Source organism: Canis lupus, chromosome 37 (genome assembly GCF_003254725.2).
Source record: "Canis lupus dingo isolate Sandy chromosome 37, ASM325472v2, whole genome shotgun sequence".
NCBI lineage: Eukaryota > Metazoa > Chordata > Mammalia > Carnivora > Canidae > Canis > Canis lupus.
Genome location: NC_064279.1, coordinates 10,469,888 through 10,490,912, shown reverse-complemented (window position 1 = coordinate 10,490,912; position 21,025 = coordinate 10,469,888). Strand labels below are relative to the sequence as shown.

General features: G+C 36.1%; 2 protein-coding genes and 1 long non-coding RNA gene across 12 annotated transcripts in view; 2 read left to right on the top strand and 1 right to left on the bottom strand.

The window, feature by feature from the left end:
- NIF3L1 (NGG1 interacting factor 3 like 1) overlaps positions 1-21,025 on the bottom strand; it is a 70,690-nt gene that overhangs the window by 7,267 nt on the left and 42,398 nt on the right. For 2 of the 4 annotated variants that reach the window (XR_004812396.2, XR_003134255.3), the window contains exon 11: positions 9,526-9,904. The exons of the other annotated variants lie outside the window; for them this stretch is intronic. The gene's annotated coding sequence lies outside the window, so the exon portion shown is untranslated. Of the gene's footprint in view, positions 1-9,525; positions 9,905-21,025 lie in introns of those variants that run through there. 4 annotated transcript variants of the gene reach the window in all.
- ORC2 (origin recognition complex subunit 2) overlaps positions 1-21,025 on the top strand; it is a 44,173-nt gene that overhangs the window by 8,808 nt on the left and 14,340 nt on the right. For 5 of the 7 annotated variants that reach the window (XR_003134253.3, XM_035710697.2, XM_049106625.1 and 2 more), the window contains 7 exons: positions 5,895-5,984; positions 10,016-10,105; positions 10,777-10,808; positions 13,548-13,608; positions 16,252-16,445; positions 17,265-17,363; positions 20,885-20,994. Coding sequence is in view for 6 of the 7 variants with exons in the window: in XM_035710697.2 (XP_035566590.1) it covers positions 5,895-5,984; positions 10,016-10,105; positions 10,777-10,808; positions 13,548-13,608; positions 16,252-16,445; positions 17,265-17,363; positions 20,885-20,994 (676 nt within the window). In the remaining variant the exon portion in view is untranslated. The remainder of the gene's footprint in view (positions 1-5,894; positions 5,985-10,015; positions 10,106-10,776; positions 10,809-13,547; positions 13,609-16,251; positions 16,446-17,264; positions 17,364-20,884; positions 20,995-21,025) is intronic. The other 2 variants (XM_049106624.1, XM_025441509.3) reach the window with 1 other exon arrangement.
- LOC112656303 (uncharacterized) lies at positions 6,009-8,960 on the top strand. Its single transcript, XR_003134258.3, has 2 exons — positions 6,009-8,649; positions 8,757-8,960. It is a non-coding gene; the product is annotated as an uncharacterized LOC112656303 (long non-coding RNA).

The window sequence follows — 21,025 nt, the reverse complement described above, 5'->3', positions numbered from 1 at the left end:
TAACCTATGCCTTTAATTTTGCACACTTACTGGGAAACTTTGCCTTAGAGCAGCATTCTACAACCTGTTTTTTACTCTCATCCCCTAAAGAGCCTTTTTTTAGACAGTTTCTCCTAATTGCCCCCACTCAAAATTTTAATACCACACGTATGTATCTGTTTACATATCTGTTGCCCTTGTGAAGACCACAGACCAATTTATAATATCTAGGATGTTTTCACATTTTCCCTCCTCCCACACCAAGAGCTAATTTTTAATCCATTAAGAGCAATATATTCCTGTTAAGAATGCATGCTTTAGAGAACATGGAACTGTTAACAGTTGGGTGTTAAGCACACACATAAGCTTGTGTTGACAGTCTCTGAGTCGAGGAAATAGAGCTGTTCATTTGGCTATGGGTATGTACAACAAATGAGCTCAAAACTTGCAGTTGAGTCTCACAGACATGACTCTTTCTGTTTTGATTTGTTTTTTCTTGTTTGCCAAAATGTGGATAGGGATAGAGAATGCTGTTCCAGTTAAGATATAGGAAGGAGTTTTTTCTCAGTGTTTTCTTCAGAGAGAAAATGTGACATTTATTATAGTCTTTTTTAGATATGAACAATAAGCTTCTGCCCAATCTTTTATTATAACAAAAAGCATATATGCATTATTTTTAAGACACAGAGGACATTTGGTAAAGAATCTTTAGGAATAATTAGAAAGCAGCCTTTCAACAAGGACCTCTTAATACTTTATTGATTAATCCCTTTACTTACTATCAAAGTGTAAGCTTCTGCTTATAATCACACATCTTGACATAACTGGCATAATTCTCATAATCTGTTAATCCATCTAGTCTGGAGAACAATCATTGCATGGAAATGCTAGGTGATCTCAGCCTTAAATAGAAGATTTTTCCCAAAGATCTCCCAAAGCAAGTAGATAGGTGTCCTCAAGAGCAATTTGTCTTATTGATACTTCTCTTGAGCAATTGGTGTGTTTTTTAGTCTTATAAACAGTATAATTCTATACTTGATTCTTTATAAGTTGAATGCTAGAAAATTATGTGACAAATATGTGGTCTATTTATAGTTTATTTAAAGATTTTATTTATTTGAGAGAGAATACATGCACACAAGTGGGGGAAGAAAGAGGGAGAAGCAGACTCCCCATAAGTGCAGAGCCTGGTTTGGTGCTCCATCCCAGGACTCTGAGATCATGACCTGAGCCCATCAACCACTTAACTTACTGAGCCACCCAGGGCCCCATTCATAGTATATTTAATGTTGCCTTATTCACAGTTCCATTTTTGAACTTAAGGATTATATCAGGTTTTTAATTGTGGTTAAATAAAATCTCTTTAAAAATTATGAGAGGAGTGCCTCGGTGGCTCAGTCAGTTAAGTGTTGTCAAACACTTAAACTAGTTTTGGTTTAGGTCACGATCTCAGGGTTGTAGGAATGAGCCTTGCTTTGGGCTCAGTGTAGAGTTTGTGGGATTCTCTCTCTTCCTCCCCCATTCTGTTGATTTCTCTCTCTAAAATAAATCTTTAAAAAATAATGTGATAAAAAATAAATAAAAATTGTAGTAAAATAAATGTTACATAAAATTTCCCATCTTAAAGTGTATAGTTCAGTGTTAAGTACGTTCACATTGTTTTGCAGTCAATCTCCCGAACTCTTCATTTTCCAAAACTGAAATTCTACTCATTAAAAAACTCCCTAGCCCTTCTCCCCACAGCCCAACAAACACCATTCTATTTTCTCTCTGAATTTGACTATTCCAGGTACCTCATATATGTGTGACTGGCTTATTTTACTTAGTATAATGTCCTCAAGGACACGTGCCTCATACATGTTGTGGCACGTGTCAGAATTTTCTTCCTTTTTGAGGCTAGATACTAGTGCATTGTATGTATATACCACGTTTTGTTTATCCATTCATCTGTCAATGAGCATTTGGGTGGCTTCAACCTTTTGGCTACTGTGAATAATACTGCTGTGGACATGGGTGTATAAGTATCTTTTTGAGACTCTGATTTGAATTCTTTTGGGTATATTCCCAGAAATGGAATTGCTGGATCATATGGTGATTCTATTTTTAATTTTTTGAAGAACTGCCACGTTTTCCACAGCAGCTACACCAAATTACATTGCCATCAACAGTGCACAAGCATTCCAGTTTCTCTGCAAGCTCACCAACACTTTTTTTTTTTAATAGCCATCCTAATGGTTGTGAAATGGTAGTGCTATTTCTGTAATACTGCATTCAGATTTATAAATAACATAGTTGGCCTCTATTAGACTTGGATTATTTCTAAATTTTTATTGTAACCAATGTAGTAGTGATTATCCTTGGACATAAATTTTTGTTTAGAAATCTTATTTCTTCAAAAGAGACTTCTAGTAGCAGAATTACTGGTAAAAGTCTACTAACTTTATAAAGCATACATATTGCCAAATTGTTTCTAGAAAGATTATATCAACTAGTATTAAGATCTCTCATTGGCATTAAACATTTTTTCTTACATTTATTTAGACTTTATTCCCATTTTAATTTCTTCCGTAGTTTGTATAGTCATAGTTTTTTGGTTTTGTGCTTTTCAAGTAATTTAAAACCTATTCAAAAGTTTTTATTTTTTTCTATTCAAAAGTTTTATATGTATTATAGTAAAACCTTCTTAGCCTTTGTGATTAGAACCATTGTTAGTCGATCAAAATGTCAGAACCAGAAAATCACAAAAATAACTACTATGCTCTAAATATTTTGAGTTATTATATATAAGCATGCATTATGCTTATTTTTTTATTATGCTTATTATTATATATGTATATGCATTTCACTTAGTAATAGGCATTTAAGATTGCCCTCTCTCTCTCTCTCTCTATATATATATATATATATATATATATGCATGCACACACACCAGAGTCTTTTCTTTAATTAGAAGTTGGCTAGAGGTCAGTTGGTTGAAGAACAGCATCACCTTTTGTTTTTTTTTTTTTTAATTTTTATTTATTTATGATAGTCACAGAGAGAGAGAGAGAGAGAGAGGGGCAGAGACACAGGCAGAGGGAGAAGCAGGCTCCATGCACCGGGAGCCCGACGTGGGATTCGATCCCGGGTCTCCAGGATCGCGCCCTGGGCCAAAGGCAGGCGCCAAACTGCTGCGCCACCCAGGGATCCCAGCATCACCTTTTGATTTTGATGTTGGACATTGTTAGCATAGCCATAATGCATCACCTGGGATTTCAGGTATCATTTCCCTCCATTAGATTGTATGTTTAAACACACTTTAAATGGAGTCTTGGTATAGTTACTGTTTTTTCTTTTTTTTTTTTTTTTTATAGAGGTTTTAATTGGAAGACCAATTTGTATTTGTTTTTTTTTTTAATTTTTATTTATTTATGATAGTCACACAGAGAGAGAGAGAGAGAGAGAGAGAGAGGCAGAGGGAGAAGCAGGCTCCATGCACCAGGAGCCCGATGTGGGATTCGATCCTGGGTCTCCAGGATCGCACCCTAGGCCAAAGGCAGGCGCCAAACCGCTGCGCCACCTAGGGATCCCTAGTTACTGTTTTTTCAAAATTTTTCTTAAAATCTTTTATGGTTTCTCATCTATACCTAATATGAAACTATTCATTTTAGTTAATAACTTTTATCAGATACTTCTAAACCATTTAATTTAGTTTACATAGAAACCACTCAGTATCTTTAAATATTTTGTCTCTGTGCCAGACATTTAAGTTATATAAATAGAGGTTTGCCATAAACAGATTCATGCATACATGAAAATCAGATATATGAGAGAGGTAGCATTGAATATTGCTCAGCTAAGGTTCAGTAAACAGCATTGGGACAGTTGGGTATCCTTATGAAGAAAAGAAATTGGATCTCTACCTCCAGTCATAAACAAATTAATTACCTTAATTTAAGACTTACATATGAGCAAATGTAAATGCTTTTACAAGAAAATATGAGAATATGGTTTTGACTTGATTATAGAAGAATTTCTTTAATCAAAAGAAAAGATTGACATATTCAACTAATTATAATTAATGCTTCTCAAGAAGACAAACCACAGATCAGAAGAAAATATTTGCAAAAGACATTTTTTAAAGAAATGTTACTCAAAATACACAAAGACCTCTTAAAACTCAACAGTGAGAAAATGAATAACCTGATTTAAAAAAGAACAGAGGAACTGGACATCTCACCAGAGAAGATATACAGATGGCAAATAAGCACATAAAAATCTACTAGCAATATATGTCATTAGGAAATTGCAGATTAAACAATAAGATATTATTTAACACCTATTAGAATGGCCAAAATGCAAAACATTGACAGCATCAAATGCTGGCAAATCTGTGGAACAACAGGAATTCTCATTTACTGCTGAGATTGCAAAATGAATGGTATAGCTCTTTGACAGTTTTGCAGTTTCTTAGAAACTAAACATATTCCTACCATATGATAAAGCAATAGTGCTGATGGTATTTACTCATAGGTGTTGAAAATTTATGTCCACTCAAAAACCTGCACAAAGATGTTTATAGAAGCTTTGTTTATAATTTCCATGGCTTAGCAGCAACCAAAAAGTTCATGAAGAATAAATTAATTGATATATCCATACAGTGGAATTATTCAGCACTTTTTTAAAAAAGCTATCAAGACATGAAAAGATGTGGAGGAACCTTAAATGCATATTACTAAGTGAAAGAAGCCAATCTGAAAAGGCTACTGGCTATGACTCCAACTATATGGCATTCTAGGAAAGGCAAAACTTTGGAGACAGTGAAGAGATAAGTGGTTGCCAGGCATCAGGATGGGAGGTATGAATAAGTAGAGTATATAGGAAATCTCTGTATCTTCTATTCAAGTTGGCTCTGAACCTAAAACTGCTTTTAAAACAAAGTCTGAAAAACAATTCAGTACTTCTCTTCCTCAAATGTCATCATAAAAATGAGAGAAGACAAGTCACAGAATGGAGAAGATATTTCTTCCTTGGAAGAAAGAAACGTGAAAAGATGTTCAGCCTCATTAGTGGTTAGGGAAAGGGAAATTAAAACAACTCTCCCCATAAGATTCATTTTACACCCACTTGATTGGCAAAGATTAAGGAGTTTTGATAATTCCAGGTATTAGTGCATATATAATGGGGACTCTTAAACAGTAACGGTAGAGAACACTGATTCAGGGAAAGTCTGGTACTGTTTTGTAATAACAGTAATAAACCCATTACATATTAACATATATTACATATGTTTAGATGAAAACTATTTCCAAAGAGAAATTAGTGAAGAAGTCATTGTTTCACATTTTTACAAATCTCTTTCATGTCTGACTTAGAAGATGAATTTTCATATCTGCTTCACATATTCCATTAATCCACAGGGCGGTGCTGTCATCACACATCATGTAGTCTCTGGAATAGCTCACTATCCACTCTTGATTGAGAAAAAGTCAAACAATGTCTAAGTGTTGTTATTAAATAGTTTTTGCTTTAGCCACTTTGAGAATTGCTGTGCCAGAGCGTAGGCTACCAGCCATGGGTATCTAGTATGTTGTAGGTAGCGGTTGTTATTTAAAGGGATGATTTTAAAGAAGGGAAATGAAATCATCTTGATAGAGAATGAGAGCTTCCACTATGTAACAACTATTTAAATCTCAGCCTCAAATAGCTCAATTGTACTTTGCATGTTTGCTTCAAGAAGAAAATATAATAGAGTTCCTTCTGTTTTCCCTCCTCAGGGGCAACACTATCATGTATATTCCTCTAGTCTGAAGAGGCTTTTTGGGGGGGGGGGGCGCTTTTTGTGTGTGTGTTTTAAGTTTTTAGTTAAGATTTTATCTTTTTTTCTGTTTATTTTGCTTATTTTTCCAAAATAAGCATTGGATTTTCTCTTTCAGAATCCTTGAAAAATGGCTCTGCTGCAGATGGTGGGAATAAAGTTTATTCTTTTCAGAATAGAAAACACTCTGAAAAGATGGCTAAATTAGGTATGTTGCTTTTTCTAAGGTGTATTTAACCACATGCCCCACAATTATGTTATTACATTCCTGAAAAGAATGAGGAGATGTCATTTTATCATGTTTTCAAGCATACAAAAAGTCAGTGTTTCATCCTCAGATGTGTCTTCTGTTCCCAGCTAGGTTTTAAGCTTCTCATAGGAATCCTGTCTTTGCCTTCTTCTCACGTGTAGCCTAGGTTCTGAACAAATTTTTAAGTATATGGGTTACTTAAGTCACAGATACTCTGAATTTATTGAATAAGAATTTTATACTATATATAGAATAATGTTTGTGTTATAGAAAACTATATAAAATTGTTACTAATGGGCTCTTGTAACATTTTCTTAATTTACCACTTACACTAATTATACATGAATTACTAATTTTTAGAAAACTAAACTAAAATGAATTACATGTAGCATTAAAACTAAACCGTCAATCCAATTAAAATTAAAATTCAGATTGCACTTTATTTGGGTCCTGTGGGGTGTGAGGGGTCAGATTTAAAAGCTTTGAGGAAGGGAAATAATATGTAAAAGCAGTTTGAAAATTAAGGAAGTCTGTAAGTATATAAGGTTCAGGAACACCAAGATGTTAAGAGCAAGGGAATAATAATTAGCTACCTGGTAAAATGTAATAGTTGTTTAATTGGGTTTATAGTCTATAATTATGGAATACCAACATATATTTCTGAAGTGGTATATTTTTATGCAATCATTCTGGTTAACCAGGTAAGCATTCAAGATCAAGTGAAAAACTTCGGTGTTGACATTGATGAGGAACATAGAAGAGTAATTATAAGACCTATGTTATAGAACATAATATTTAATCATTTGCAAAATTCAGTTTTTCTGAAAGGTATAGTATGAAATTTATTAATTTTGAAATTAATATGGTACGTATAATAATTTACATTAACTGATCTGTTTCTTAGTGTTTATAATCTCCTTGAAAGTTTTTGTTCTGTAAAAATGACTGCATTCTTTGTAGGATCTCTGAGAAACCAGAGAAGAAATGCTAAAACAATTATTAGGGAAAGTAGGACAAAGAACATTGGAGAAAGAGAACTCATAGTGAAGAGATGAGCCCCAGAGGAGTAATCAAGTAGAAATTCTCCAAGTAGATAATCAACATGCATATAATAACCATGATATATGTCTTATATTGTATGGGCTGCAAGAAACTAAGTATTGTTAGGTTGTGCATTTGTTTGGAAGCGGGAGAGCTAGGTTCTTGTCTCACAGAGTTGAAAAATAAATCTTGGAGACAAAAGAGAGTGAGTATAGTGATAGAGTTTTATTAAGCAAAAATGCAGAAAAAGCTCTTAGGAGTGAGAAAGGTCCCAACAGGGTTGCCACTGAGGGCTTTTAGGGTTGGTCTTTGATTGAAGGCTAACCAGGGAACTTAAAACTTATTCTCTACTGACAGCATCTTTATGTAAGCAATAATACTTAGTGATAACTTAGTAATACTAGTGATAACACCTTTATTGGCTTATTTCTTTTTAGGGTCTTTGTATTTCCTGTTGACCATAGGTGACTGTCATAAAAAAGATACCCCCCCTTCCCCTCAGACACCTAGAGCAGAGTGGTCTGATGTGTTCACTTATCTCTGGTTTCCTTACACCTCTGCATTTTTTGGGATTTCTGTGAGCCTGATCACATAGCCACCTATCTATCCCTCCTACCCAGCCCTGTCTGTCCCTTACTCATTATCATCATAAATGAAAGAAATATACAGTCATGAAAAGATGGTTTTCTGGATAATTTGAGACTGATCATACTTTCTAAAATCTGTGTTTAGTTAGGACTCCTGTTTAGTTGTGATGCTTTTTAAAAGAGTTTCTTTTGACTTACTAAGTATTGTTGCTAATTGTGTTTACATCTAATTGTATCAATGAAGTAGAAGGCCTTAGTATATTTTTTAAAGGTCTTATTTGAGAGAGAGCACCAGTACCTGCACACATGAGTGTCGGAGGGGCTGAGGGAGAAGCAGACTCCTCACTGAGCACAGAGCCTAATATAGGGCTTGATCCTGGGTGGCTGAGATCATGACCTGAGCCGAAGTCAGACACTTAACGAACTGATCCATCCCAGCACCCCAGCCTTCATGTTTTTAAAATAACTCTAACATGCCATAAAATCATATATTACTGTGTATAAATGATTAGATATAATTAGGCTGACAAAGACATAGGACTAGAAATACACTCGGGGTTAGATTGGGTGGCTTTTAAAAATACGTGTCTGAGATGAACAAATGAATGCAAACAAAAGAACAAAGGTAGCAATACCAAGTAGAGGACAGTAAGGAGTTCAACGAACTTGTAGAAAGGGATGACTTTAGGGAAATTAAATTAGATTGGTTGATAGGATAAATAATATCCTAATAAGAAGGCAAACAAGATTTTAAAATTTTATTTTAAAATTTCCGATATATTGCAGACCAGTGTGTAAAATATAATATAAATGAAAAGCCACAGAATATATGCCTCAATTTTTTATTAGTAGATTCAGTAGCCATACATGGATAATGTCTCATGTTCTTTTTCCTCTTTAATTCTTCCTTTTCCTTTCTTTTTCCTTTTGAGGTTTGTAGTTTATTTAAAAACAGCATTTTTCCATGTTTCAACATATAACCAAAATGATCCCAGGTAAATTACTTTGTGTTTACATGACTTTTTGTTGATGTGAAGTTTTTTTCCTGTCCTTTGGATCAATAGCCTTTAATCTAAAGGTACTATATTCTTCTGGTATAAAGAGAAATGGAAAGCCTGATCTTCATGAATACTTAGAATGTTGCAGATGAGACAGCAGAGAAGAAATGGAATAACTACCAACAGTAGCTGGGGGCCAGAATAATGCCATAGAACAACCCAAATGGAGGAATAATTTCAAAGAAAGATGAAAAAGAAAAAAAAAAAAAAAAACTCCCAGTGAATGATACAGAAGACCGAGGAGGTTAGTTAAGAAAAAAGAGGGCAGTACTTTCGTGGAAGCTGTCAGGAGTATTTTAGATCAATTTCAAGTTTGGAAGATAAAACTATGAAACAGGAAGAGTTTGAGTCAGTAAACTGGCTTTAACTAACACAAATTCACCTATACTTTCTCCTTTACAAAAGATTTGGGGTGAGGTGCCTGGGTGGCTCAGATGGTTGGGCTTCTGCCTTCAGCTCAGGTCTTGATCTCTAGGTCCTGGGGTTAAACCCTGCCCCGGGCTCCAGTTCAGCAAGGAATCTTCGTCTCCCTCTGCCTCTCCCACTGCTTGTGTTCTGTCTGCCTCTCTCTCTAATGAATAAATAAACTCTTTTAAAAGGGGAGGGGACGGGCAGCCCCGGGTGGCTCAGTGGTTTAGTGCTGCCTACAGCCCAGGGCCTGATCCTGGAGTCCTGGGATCAAGTCCCACATCAGGCTCCCTGCATGGAGCCTGCTTCTTCCTCTGCCTGTGTCTCTGCCTCTCTCTCTCAGTCCGTGTCTCTCATGAATAAATAAATAAAATATTAAAAAAAAAAAAAAAAGAAAGAAACCAGTAAGGTCAAAACTGTTTATTTGTATTTTCTTGAAACACCTGTAGATAGTGAAAGAAGACTTAAGATGATTGGAATACAGCAAATAAAGATAAAAGAGGCAATACTCTTAATATGGTAGATTTATTATCTTCCTGGTAACAGAGTAGGCAGGTTTCTTGTTTTTCCGCTCCCCTAAGAATTTGTGTAATTGAGGGGCACCTGGGTGGCTCAGTTGGTTAAGCGATGAGTCTTCATCTCGGCTCAGGTCTCATGGGTTGTGGGACTGAGCCCTATTTTGGGCTCTGTGTTCAGTTCGGTCTGCTTGAAGATTCTTTTCCTCTACCCTTTACCGCCCCCTGCAAGCGTGCGCTGTCTCTCTCTCTAAAATAAGTCAATGAATCTTTATTTAAAAAAAAAAAAAAAGAATTTAAGTGACATAAAGTTATTTCCCCCCTTCATGTGCTGTCATCCATTAAAGATTGTTTTTTATACTTCTTTTGTCTGTTTACAGCTTCAGAACTAGCAAAAACACCAAGAAAAAATGTTTCGTTGAGTTTGAAGAATGATCCTGAAATTATAAACATTCCTCAGTGTAGCAAGGGTAAGATTTTACCTCAGTTCTTTGAATAGAGTTCTCATAGTTGCTTCAAGTTATGCTTCTTTTCCTTGTCTAAATGCATTAGTATATAATTCTTTTCTGTCGTGAAAATTCATTCAACAAAACGCAGTTCATACCCAGTTTGTGCCTTAGTATACCCATATTTAACTAGTATACCCATATTTAACTATTGATAAAAGGGAGAAATGTGGGCAGCACCGGTGGCTCAGCGGTTTAGCGCCGCCTTTAGCCCAGGGTGGATCCTGGAGACCTGGGATCGAGTCCCACGTCGGGCTCCCTGCATGGAGCCTGCTTCTCCCTCTGCCTGTGTCTCTGCCTCTCTGCCTCTCTCTCTCTCTCTCTCTGTGTGTGTCTCTCATAAATAAATAAATAAAATCTTTAAGAAAAAGGGGGGTGGGGGGAGAAATGTCTGTGCTGATTGGAGTTGTGCAAATCGACAGGGCCAACTAGAAACACTTAAACTGCTATTATCATTTGCTTAAGTTAGCCACACGTTCGTGGAGGATTTGCTTTGCTACACTCTATTTGAAATAAGGCTTTGGGAGTTTGGAAATCACAGTTTTTAGAGAATTGTGGAGCAGTTAAATGAAACTAGACCATGATGAAAACTGAAGTACTTCTGGTAAGTAATGCCTCTTTATTTTATTCTTTAGGGCATTCTGCTTCAGACAACGTTCAGTTGAAGGTAAGCTATTCACTGAAAACAAGCAAAAACCTTAGTGCTACAAAGATATGATGAAAAATAATCACTTCATCTCTTATATGGTGCTTTATAATTTACAGGTATTTGCCAATTAGACACCTTACATTAGATGAAGAATCTGAGGTTTAGAGAGGTGAAGTGACTTGTCTTAAGTTCATCTAACTGGGAAGGACAAAAGGTGAAAAATGAAGCCAGGTCTTCTACACCCAACTGCTAAGCCCTCCCTCCCTCAATTCCTCCCTCCCCCACTTCTTTCCTTCCTTCCTTCCTTGAGAGATACAGAGAGAGGCAGAGACATAGAGGAAGAAGCAGGCTTCCTGCGGGAGTCTGATGTGGAATTAGATCCCAGTACCCTGGGATCACAACCTGAGCCAAAGGCAACACTGAACCACTGAGCCACCCAGACGCCCCTGCTATGCCAGATAGTTCTGTCAGAACTGTCCTGGATATTTTCACCTCAGTAGTGCTGGCCTGGAAATTTTATGGGTTTTGTTTTGTTTTGCTTTTATATATAATATTTTGTTGTTTCTTGAGAGAAATCCATTAATATAGTCTTTCATAATTTACGTTTGAAAACAAAGTTGGTTTTGGTAAGTTTCTTCTAGGGTAGCTGAGGAGAATTGACCATTTTTATCCTCTCCTTTGTGTTTTTGTGATTTTGTTTTCTCATTAATGCTTTGTCAAATGGCCCTATCTGGATATGAGCAAACCCAGATGGGCATGGATGAATCCAGGACAATGAGTATGTGAGTGATGAGTGTGTCCAGGCCTGGTGGCCATAAACTTAGACTTGCCTGGAATTGTTCATAGACTAAGTTTGGGGAACCCCTTATAAGAAAGTGAGTATAGACATTCAGGGCCTGTGTACAGATGTCCTATTTAGGCAAGTCTAGATGTGAGATTAGACATGTTAGATAGAGCCTCTTTTGTCTTTAATAATGCATTTTTCCTGTATTATATCTTATATACTGTATCACTATGAAAGAATAAAACTCATTCCATAATCCAGTCAAGAATATAGATATATTAATGTACATTGTTTTTCAAGATGTGAATTATAACACATAAATGGATTTTGTCAGTTCCCCCAAGAAACCATCAGAAAACCTACCACAATAAGAGGCAATATCAAAGTGGCAGTTTTAGTGCACTGTCTTAGAAGGGAGAGTTCAGGAGAGAATATGTATAGGGCTTGGGGATCTGGACTCAAAAGGCTTAAATTAGGGCAGATGGAAAACTGATATATATGAGACAAAATTCATTACATGATACTTGAGGATTGGTGGACATAGTAAAAAGAGGGTCTTGAACCGAGTCCTGATGAATGAATTATTGTTTGCCCTGCTGAGTAATCTATTATTCTGATGGGAGAAAAGGCTGCACAAATGAGCAAATTGTCTAGATAAGTTAGTTTGCAAAAATTTCTGTACCAAACACTGAAGTTAATTATTTGTTTATAGCCTTACCTTTTTGAGCAAGAATTTTCTTAAATGGTTATTTTGATGCAATTGTTCTTATACCTGATAATTAAGCTATATGAACACAGGCTGTTTTGACTTTCAGTCTTGAGATGAGTTTAGTAGGATATGATCTGCAGTTGTTTTTTTTAAAGATTTATTTACTCATGAGAGACACAGAGAGAGAGGCAGAGACAAAGGCAGAGGGAGAAGCAGGCTCCTTGCAGGGAGCTCAATGTGGGACTCGATCCTGTGATCACACCCTGAGGTGAAGGCAGACACTCAACTGCCGAACCACCCAGGTGTCCTGATCTGCAGTTTTAAAAATCAGATAGAATAAAATTGAAAATGTCTGTTTCATACTATTTCATTATAATTTGTTTCAATTATATTTGTTTCAATTATATACTACATGCATATGTCGATCAAGATGTACAAAATATGAAAACTTTTTAAGGATCTGGATCAAAAAAGTTTATATACTTTATAAACCTATTGGGCTCAGTTCATTTATTATAGTACTATTCTTAATATCCCAAATCAAAATGTATTAACATTTGAAACTAGCACCAACAACCTATCACAACAAATTTAAAATTTTTCATCATAATTTCACATTGCCAAAATCACAAAGGGTACTTTATCTTTTTATCAGTACTATTAAAAATAACATTGGGCATTTTAATGTGCTAGAAATTTATTGGTGTTAGATTATTCTGTGAGGAAAAGAAAAAGATTTTATGCTTCTGTAAAGTGTTTAAAAATTTTAAAATAATGGAATAAAATTATGTAGATCTCATTCTCTCATCTTCACATAGGGTAATACATTAACGCCAGTAAATTTCAAGCACATTAAAGGGCCCACTGCCATATGCATAGGAGTGCCCATATCTTCCCTTACTCATTATCAATGGATATTATCAATTTTTAAAAAAGAAATATTCTAATCTGATGGGTGAAAGTCATCAGAATGTGAAAGGCACATTCATATACTTATGCTTTTTCTTTACATAATAAAAAATACTATATGTGTGGAATACTACTTCTAGAATCACTTTGGGAATCCTTTGAAATTTGTTGTATTGTTTTTGTTGCTTTCCACTATTTTTTCCTAAGGGCCATTTGTCATTGTCTTCTGATTCAAAATTAATCTAATGAAATCTAATCTAATTTTTCTTTCCTAGCCTCTTCACTCATCCATCATTAATTTCCATGTCATCATTATTATTTAATATTGAAACTGTATTGCTTTATTTTTAAACAGAACAATGATAAAAGTGAATTTCTATCAACAGCACCTAGTGGTCTAAAGAAAAGATTAATAGGTATGTATTTCTTTTTGAACTGAATCTTTATAAAACGCACCTAAACCGTGGGCAGTAATGGTTAAGTGTGTAGGTTCTAGTCTTAGACTGCTTTTTTTTTTTTTTTTTAAAGATTTTATTTATTTATTCATGAGAGACACAAAGAGAGAGAGAGAGGCACAGGCAGAGGGAGAAGCAGGCTCCATGCAGGGAACCTGCCGTGGGACTCGATCCCAGGTCTCCAGGATCACACCCCAGGCTGAAGGCCAAGCTAAACTGCTGACCCACCAGGGCTGCCCCTAGACTGCTTTTTTTTTTTCACTCTTTGGCTTGCCACTTCCAGAGACTTGTCTGTGGCTCAGGTTTTTCATTTGCAAAATAGGGATAATAATGGTACTAGCCCTGGAATTGTTCTGAGAGTAATGGAAATAAAAGATGTCGAAGTGCTTAGTGTAGTGCTTGACCTTGATATATTTCACAGGTGTTAGCTGTTACCTTTTTTTTTTAAGATGTGTTCATTTTAGACAGAGTGTGCATGGGGGCGGGGGGGGGGGCGCGGCAGGAGAGGAAGAGAGGAAACAGACTTTGCTAAGCAGGGCTCGATCTCATGACCCTGAGGTCAAGACCTGAGCCAAAATCCAGAGTAAGGCGGCCGCCCAACCAACTGAGCCATTTAAGGTGCCCAAACCTTTTTTTTTTTTTTAAGTGAGCTCCAGGCCCAACATGTGGCTTAAACTCATGACCCTGAGATCAGGAGTTGCATGCTCCACTGACTGAGCCAGACAGGTGCCCCCCTATTATTATCTTTTATTATTATCACTACTTCTTTTCATGAAAGAAAGGATAGCACTTTATCTTTCACATTATAGTAAGTGGGTACTGAAGTTAGTTAAAATGTCTGTCTAATAAAATAACATGCCTTTTAGGTTTTTCTTTCTGAGACAGTTTTGTAAGTGGTTCTGTTGATTTACTTAAATATTTTATAATGAAACCATTTTAAATATTCACAGTTATACTGAATGATATCAAGCCAAGTAAATAGACATGGTCCATCCTGCCTTCTGGGAAATTAAAAATAGTTCTAGATTTTCAAATATATAACTCTAGAGCAAATGACTTGTTTACTTTTTATATTTCAGAAAGATGTCAACTCCTTTCTTGAGGTTGACCCTTGACAGTAATATAGCCAACATTGTTAAATCTATATGCAGTAGCCTTTTCTTTTCAAGGCATAGATTTCAGAGAGCATTTAATAATTACATTTTTAATGAACATAAAAATGTAATACTAAATGATTAGATATCTGAAGCAATAAAAGATGATATATGCAGTTTTGATTATTATTTTACATCAGGTACAGTTATCCTATTTTCCCTCCTTACCTCAAAGACTTATCCTTTTGTGAGAGAAGCTGTAAACTTCCTTGTCCTTCTCAGTTACCACCATACAAGTAGGAAATATCCATGTAAATGAGGTAGAAGCATTTTCTGGTTCCTCCTGCATCTACCATGGGCAGCAGTCAGTGCAAATATGAATCTGCTAAGGTATATGTGCCCACAAAATCAGGCCCCTTTTTTTCTTCCTTTAGATCTACATTTATTATATGCTGACCCTAGATATCCTGAAATATATTTGTTGTTCAAAATTAATAAGTTATTTCACTCATACTGGAAGTTAACTTTTTATAATAGTTTTATACTTACTGTGTTGGGTGTAAAATTAGTTTTATCCTTTATGAGTATAAAACTAGCTTTAATATTTCTGGGGAGTAGTGGAGGTTGCTATGTTTTTGTTTTGTTTTGTTTTGTTTTAAATAAAAAATCAGCTATGGGATGGAATGTGCCTGTGTATTAGTAGTACTTCCAATAGTAGCTACCATTTATTGAGTCAATTATGAGGGTATTTTCTGTGTAGGCAGCAACAGAAAATTCTACAACAGTGGCTTAAGCTGTAGACATTTAGTTATCTCACATAATGAAAAGTCTAGGGATGCACAGTTCCATGGTTGAGGTGACTCAACAGGTCACCTATCTTCTTGGCTCTGCTACCAGCATTTTTCATCTTTAGGTTTGATGCTTCATATTGCAAAATGGCTTCTTTGCCTTTAAGCTCTTGGTATAAATAAGGGCCTTTCCTTCCATAAGTGCAAGAAATCTTTCCCAGAAGCTTCTAGCAAATTTCCCCTCAAGTTTCATTGGTCAGAGGGTTACATAGCCAATCCTAGTTGCAAAAGAGGCTTGGAAAACAAGTATCAGGCAAACAAAAGAAAAGATAATTACCGTGATTATTTATCCCTTAGGTTGAGACACATTGCCACACTTTACAAAATTGGAGTACTGTTAGCAAGGAAGAGGGCAAGAAATGATACTAAGAATGATTGGCAGTTTCTGCCATGGTCCTCCGGTGTCAGGCATTGTCAGTTGCTTTATATACTTTCAGTGTGGTCTTCACAATGGTTCATTAAATTAGGCACTGTGATCCTCATGTGATAAATGAAGGAATTGATGCTCAGAAAACTTTAACTAGCTCTGGGGAAATCATCAGCAAGTAATGACAAAACCAGGAGTGAAAGTCTCTTATTTCAAAATCTACTTTCTTTCCATTACCCTTCAGTGCCTCTCCTGTCAAACTGTCAGATTTTTCCCTATTGCTTTTCCCACACAGTTCCGAGGTCTCATTCTGACAGTGAAAGTGAATATTCTACTTCCAACTCAGAAGATGATGATGGGGTTGCACAAGAAAATGAAGAGGACACTAATGAAGTCATATTGAACCAAAAGATTCCATCACAGAATAGAGCTGTTTCAGCTCCTGTTTGCAAAGAAACACCTTCTAAGAAAATGAAAAGAGATAAAACAGTAAGTGGAGGCTTCAGCCTTAAAAAAAATTGTATAATATCTTAAAGCTAAGCTACCCTAAGAGAAGAGATTCAAATAGGGGAATCAACAATTTTTTTTCTTCTGTGTTTTCTCAGTCTTTCACATAAATGCCCATTTGTGTCTATATAGTTTCATTTTTGTAACATTGTTGATATATTCAAGTCAGTATAAGTAGTAAGTGAAGTGGCTGTGAATTCACATGGAGTTGTTTGGAAGAACCTTGTAAGACTATGGCCTGAGGAAAAGCTAATTATCTGGTGTTCTGTGTGTAAAGATTCAGAGTAGTCGAGGAACCCTACTGCTTGTAAGGTTTTGCATCCCTTACTACCATGGAGAGTAGTCCTGCCTCAAGTCCACAGAACAAGTAGTGAGCCATTTTACTGGACTAGTAGGCAAGTCTTTTACTTTGCTGTTGAAGTCTTCCTCATTTTCAGCTCTTCTACTGTACTAATATTAAAGGATTTGTTAGAACTGTGGGAGGCAACATGAAGGTCCTGATAGGTAAAACTCCTTTTTTTTTAAGTCTAAATGGAAATTTTATGTTGGAACTGAGTAATCGTTTTTGTAAACAGACTACTTCAGTCGAGTCATTTCTTTGATTTTCATGGTCTTAAGAGTTCCTTAGTTTTACTGCTAGAATTAAATGTCCTTGGTGCTTAATCTGTATTGTTGCTTCAAAAGGAAAATACTGCCAAATAAAGAATTTCACATATCCTATTTTATGCTAATGTTACTGTCTAGTTTGATATAGAACAAATATTTGAAACTAAGAATTGGTTTTGCTCTGTTCACTTTCAGAGTGATTTGGTAGAAGAATATTTTGAAGCTCATAGCAGTTCAAAAGTTTTAACCTCTGACAGAACACTGCAGAAACTAAAGCGAGCTAAACTGGATCAGGTATGTTGCAAGGAATGTTACTTCTACTTTTTTTTTACCGTGAACTAGAAAACATACTTCATAAACAGATTTGAGTGAGTTTACACAAATAGAATTATTGTCCTGATAAAATAAAACACAAATTGATGTGACATAATAACTATTAAATATTTTATAAAATGGTAAGTGGTTCACTTGAATTCTGTTTGACATACTATAATTACATTTTTTTCTCTAATTACTTTATCATTTCTTCAGGATAATCATCAGGGCCATAGTTTCTTTGATATCCATGTAGCATTAATATCTGTTATTCTTGAACCCACATCTTCATTGAACTGTACCTTGGTCGTAAAATGGACTGTGACCTTTTAGTTAGAAACCTTGCAAAGAGCAGAGGAAATCTGCTTCTTGATATTATGGGAAACTGCTCAAGTGCCATAAGATAAGAAGGGTACTATATACTATGGTTCTCGTATCTCATTTTATAAAAAATACCTGTTATACTCAGGGTTTTGACTGATACCACCCTAAGAGGGAAGACAGACCTATTTGAGAAAATCTTTGAGTAGAAAGTGATATGATGGGATCCCTGGGTGGCTCAGCGGTTTAGTGCCGCCTTCAGCCCAGGGCATGATCCTGGAGACCTGGGATCGAGTCCCACACTGGGCTCCCTGCGTGGAGTCTGCTTCTCCCTCTGCCTGTGTCTCTGCTGTCTCTCTCTGTCTCTCTCTCTGTGTCTTACATGAATAAATAAATAAAATCTTTAAACATAAAAAAAAGAAAGTGGAATGATCATCTGAGTCAGGAAAAAATTATTATTGGCTCAGAGAATATTGAGACTTACTCCTTGCAAACTAGAATTTTTGTAATTTTCCAAGGTATACAGGGCTTTTTGCAGATATAGAAAAGAGGAGAGAATATAGGGTAAGCTGCTATGACCTGGAAGACATGATGCTATGTGGTTTTTGTTTTTGTCACTTGGCTTATTGGTATTGAGACTCAGAGCAGAGATTGGCTGAAAACATGTCAAGAAGCCAAGTTATTCCAGGAAGGAAATGGCACTAACATCTGCTTAGTGCATATATTTCTATATAAGCAACATGGGAGAAAGGTAAATGGATCTAGGGTCAAAGCAGGACTTTATAGGACTGAGATGCAGAAAGACCTCTAAAATGAAAGGAACACTTGTTACCAATAATGACAGAAGGGAAGGTCATTCAATGATTTTGGACATAGCTAACCAGCACAATCTCAGTAGCACGTGTCATTCAGCATTTATTTCTTGTGTCTACAGGTCAGCGGGGGGTTGGCTGATCAAAGATTTGCTCCGTATGTCTCCCTTTTTGGACCAGCAGGCTAGCTGAGGCATGTTCTTATTGCAATGGCAGAGATGTAAAAAGTGGAAAAACATAAGACCTCTTACAGCCTGGGCTCAGAATTGGCCCAGTATCACTTCTGCCTCATTCTAGTGGTCACAGCAAATCATGTGGCGGAAAACAAAGTCAAAGATCAGGGAACTAGACTCCACCTCTCTAGGAGGAGGCAAAGTCACAGGGCAGAGGATATGGATATGTTGAGTATTGAGGCTGATAATGCGATTCTCTGCAGCCATGAAAGTTTAACATTAAATTTTATAGATAACATCCCAGATCGAGTTCACACTCAAGTGTGAGTATGCTCTGATAATCTGAGATTAGATCTGAGTATAAATGATTGCTGGAAATGATATTCATCTGCTTTTCCAGGTTCTAAACTTAAGAAGGAATGAGGGAAATGTGTACGTGTCCTGTTTCTCTTTAAGTGTGTGGATAAATGAAACCTATACAAGCCAGAATGCCTGGGATGTTGACTACAACTCTACCCTTTAGTATTAAAAAAAATATTTTTCTTAAGGGCCAGAATCATGGAAACATGGTAGCGCCAGGGTAAAATGCATATACAGCTTTTTTGCTAGAGTTTTCATTTCAAAAAGTGAGCTATGTTTGATTCACCAGCATGAATTTCCAAATTTTGGGTACAGGTACAATGTACCCTCCTTAGTTTATTTACATTATTGTTTTAAAAATGTTGTCATGAGACGCCTGGGTGGCTCAGCAGTTGAGCATCTGCCTTCTGCCCGGGGTGTGATCCTGGAGTCCCGGGATTGGGTCCCACACTGGGCTCCTTGCATGGAGCCTGCTTCTCCCTCTGCCTATGTCTCTGCCTTTCTTTCTCTGTGTCTCTCATGAATAAATAAAAAAAACAAACAAAAAACCACAAAACTTTGCCATACTGGGGCTCCTGGCTGGCTCAGTAGAGCATGTCACTCCTTGATCTTGGGGTTGTGAGTCTAAGCCCCACGTAGGGTGTAGAGATTATTTAAAAATAAAATTTTATTTTTATTTTAAGTACTTTCCATGCTCTTTCCATAACCCTAAGATCAAGACCTGAGCTGAGATCAAGAGTTGGATGCTTATCCAACTGCACCACCCAGGCGCCCCTTAAAAATAATATCTTAAAGAAAAAAATAAAAAAACTTTGTTGCACTTATCAGAGATGGATTTGTCAGAAGTAGATTTTGGGGGGCACCTGGCTGGCTCAGTTGGTAAGCATGTGACTCTTGATCTTAGGGTCATTGGTTTGAGTCCCATGCTAGGGGTGGAGAGCACTTAGTAAGTAAAAGTTTTTTTTTTTAAAAATCAAAAGTTAATGGGGCATCTGGGTGGCCCAGTCAGTAGAATGTTCCAACTCTTGATCTCAGGTCTTGATCTCAGGGTTGTGAGTTCAAGCCCTATGTTGGCCGTGGAGCCTATTTAAAAAAAAAAAAAAAAAAAAGGTAGCTTTTGGAAAAGGAGAAGTGATTCAAGTTTATTTTACTAGTGACTATGATAAATTATAAAGAACCTTTAATATTTTCTGAGAATTCATATTTCACAGTTACCATCAGCTTTCACATTTCTTCAAATTCAATAGGTTTTTAAAAGTCTGTCTGGATTTGTTAAAGCTGGGAGGGAGGTTTAATCTCCTTATGGTAATGATCTTTTTAGAAATTAAAGCCTTATTGAAATTTATAATCACAGAAATGGCTCTAGACAAAACCTGGGAAATTCTTTACTATTACATATTTGTACTAAAAATGATGTTTAAAAAATTTTAAGAAAACAAGGATGCCAGGGTAACTTGGTGGGCTTCCAGCTCTTGGTTTTGGCTGGGGTTGTGATTTCAGGGTTGTGGGATCGAGCCCTGTGTCGGGCTCCACACTAGGCATGGAGCATGCTTAGAATTTTCTCTCCCTTTTTCCCTGCATTCATGCACATGTACTCACTCGCTCTCTTATCATACTCTCAAAAAAAAAATTTTTTTAAGAAAACAAATATTTAAATCATACTTGAAATATTATGTGTATTCAGTTGATGATGCACTCATTACCAAACCTGATTAAAGTAATATTTCCACTAGTTTGCCTCTTCTAACCTCTACCTCTAATGAAATTTTTAGTTTGGATTGATTTTGATGTATGTGGTTTGAGAATGATTTTCTTTCCTTTTTTTTTTTTAAAGCAAACTTTGCGTAACTTGTTGAGCAAAGTTTCTCCTTCCTTTTCTGCTGAACTTAAACAACTAAGTCAACAATATGAACAATTATTTCATAAATGGATGTTGCAGTTACGGTACGTACTATTATTGCTACTGTTGTGAAAT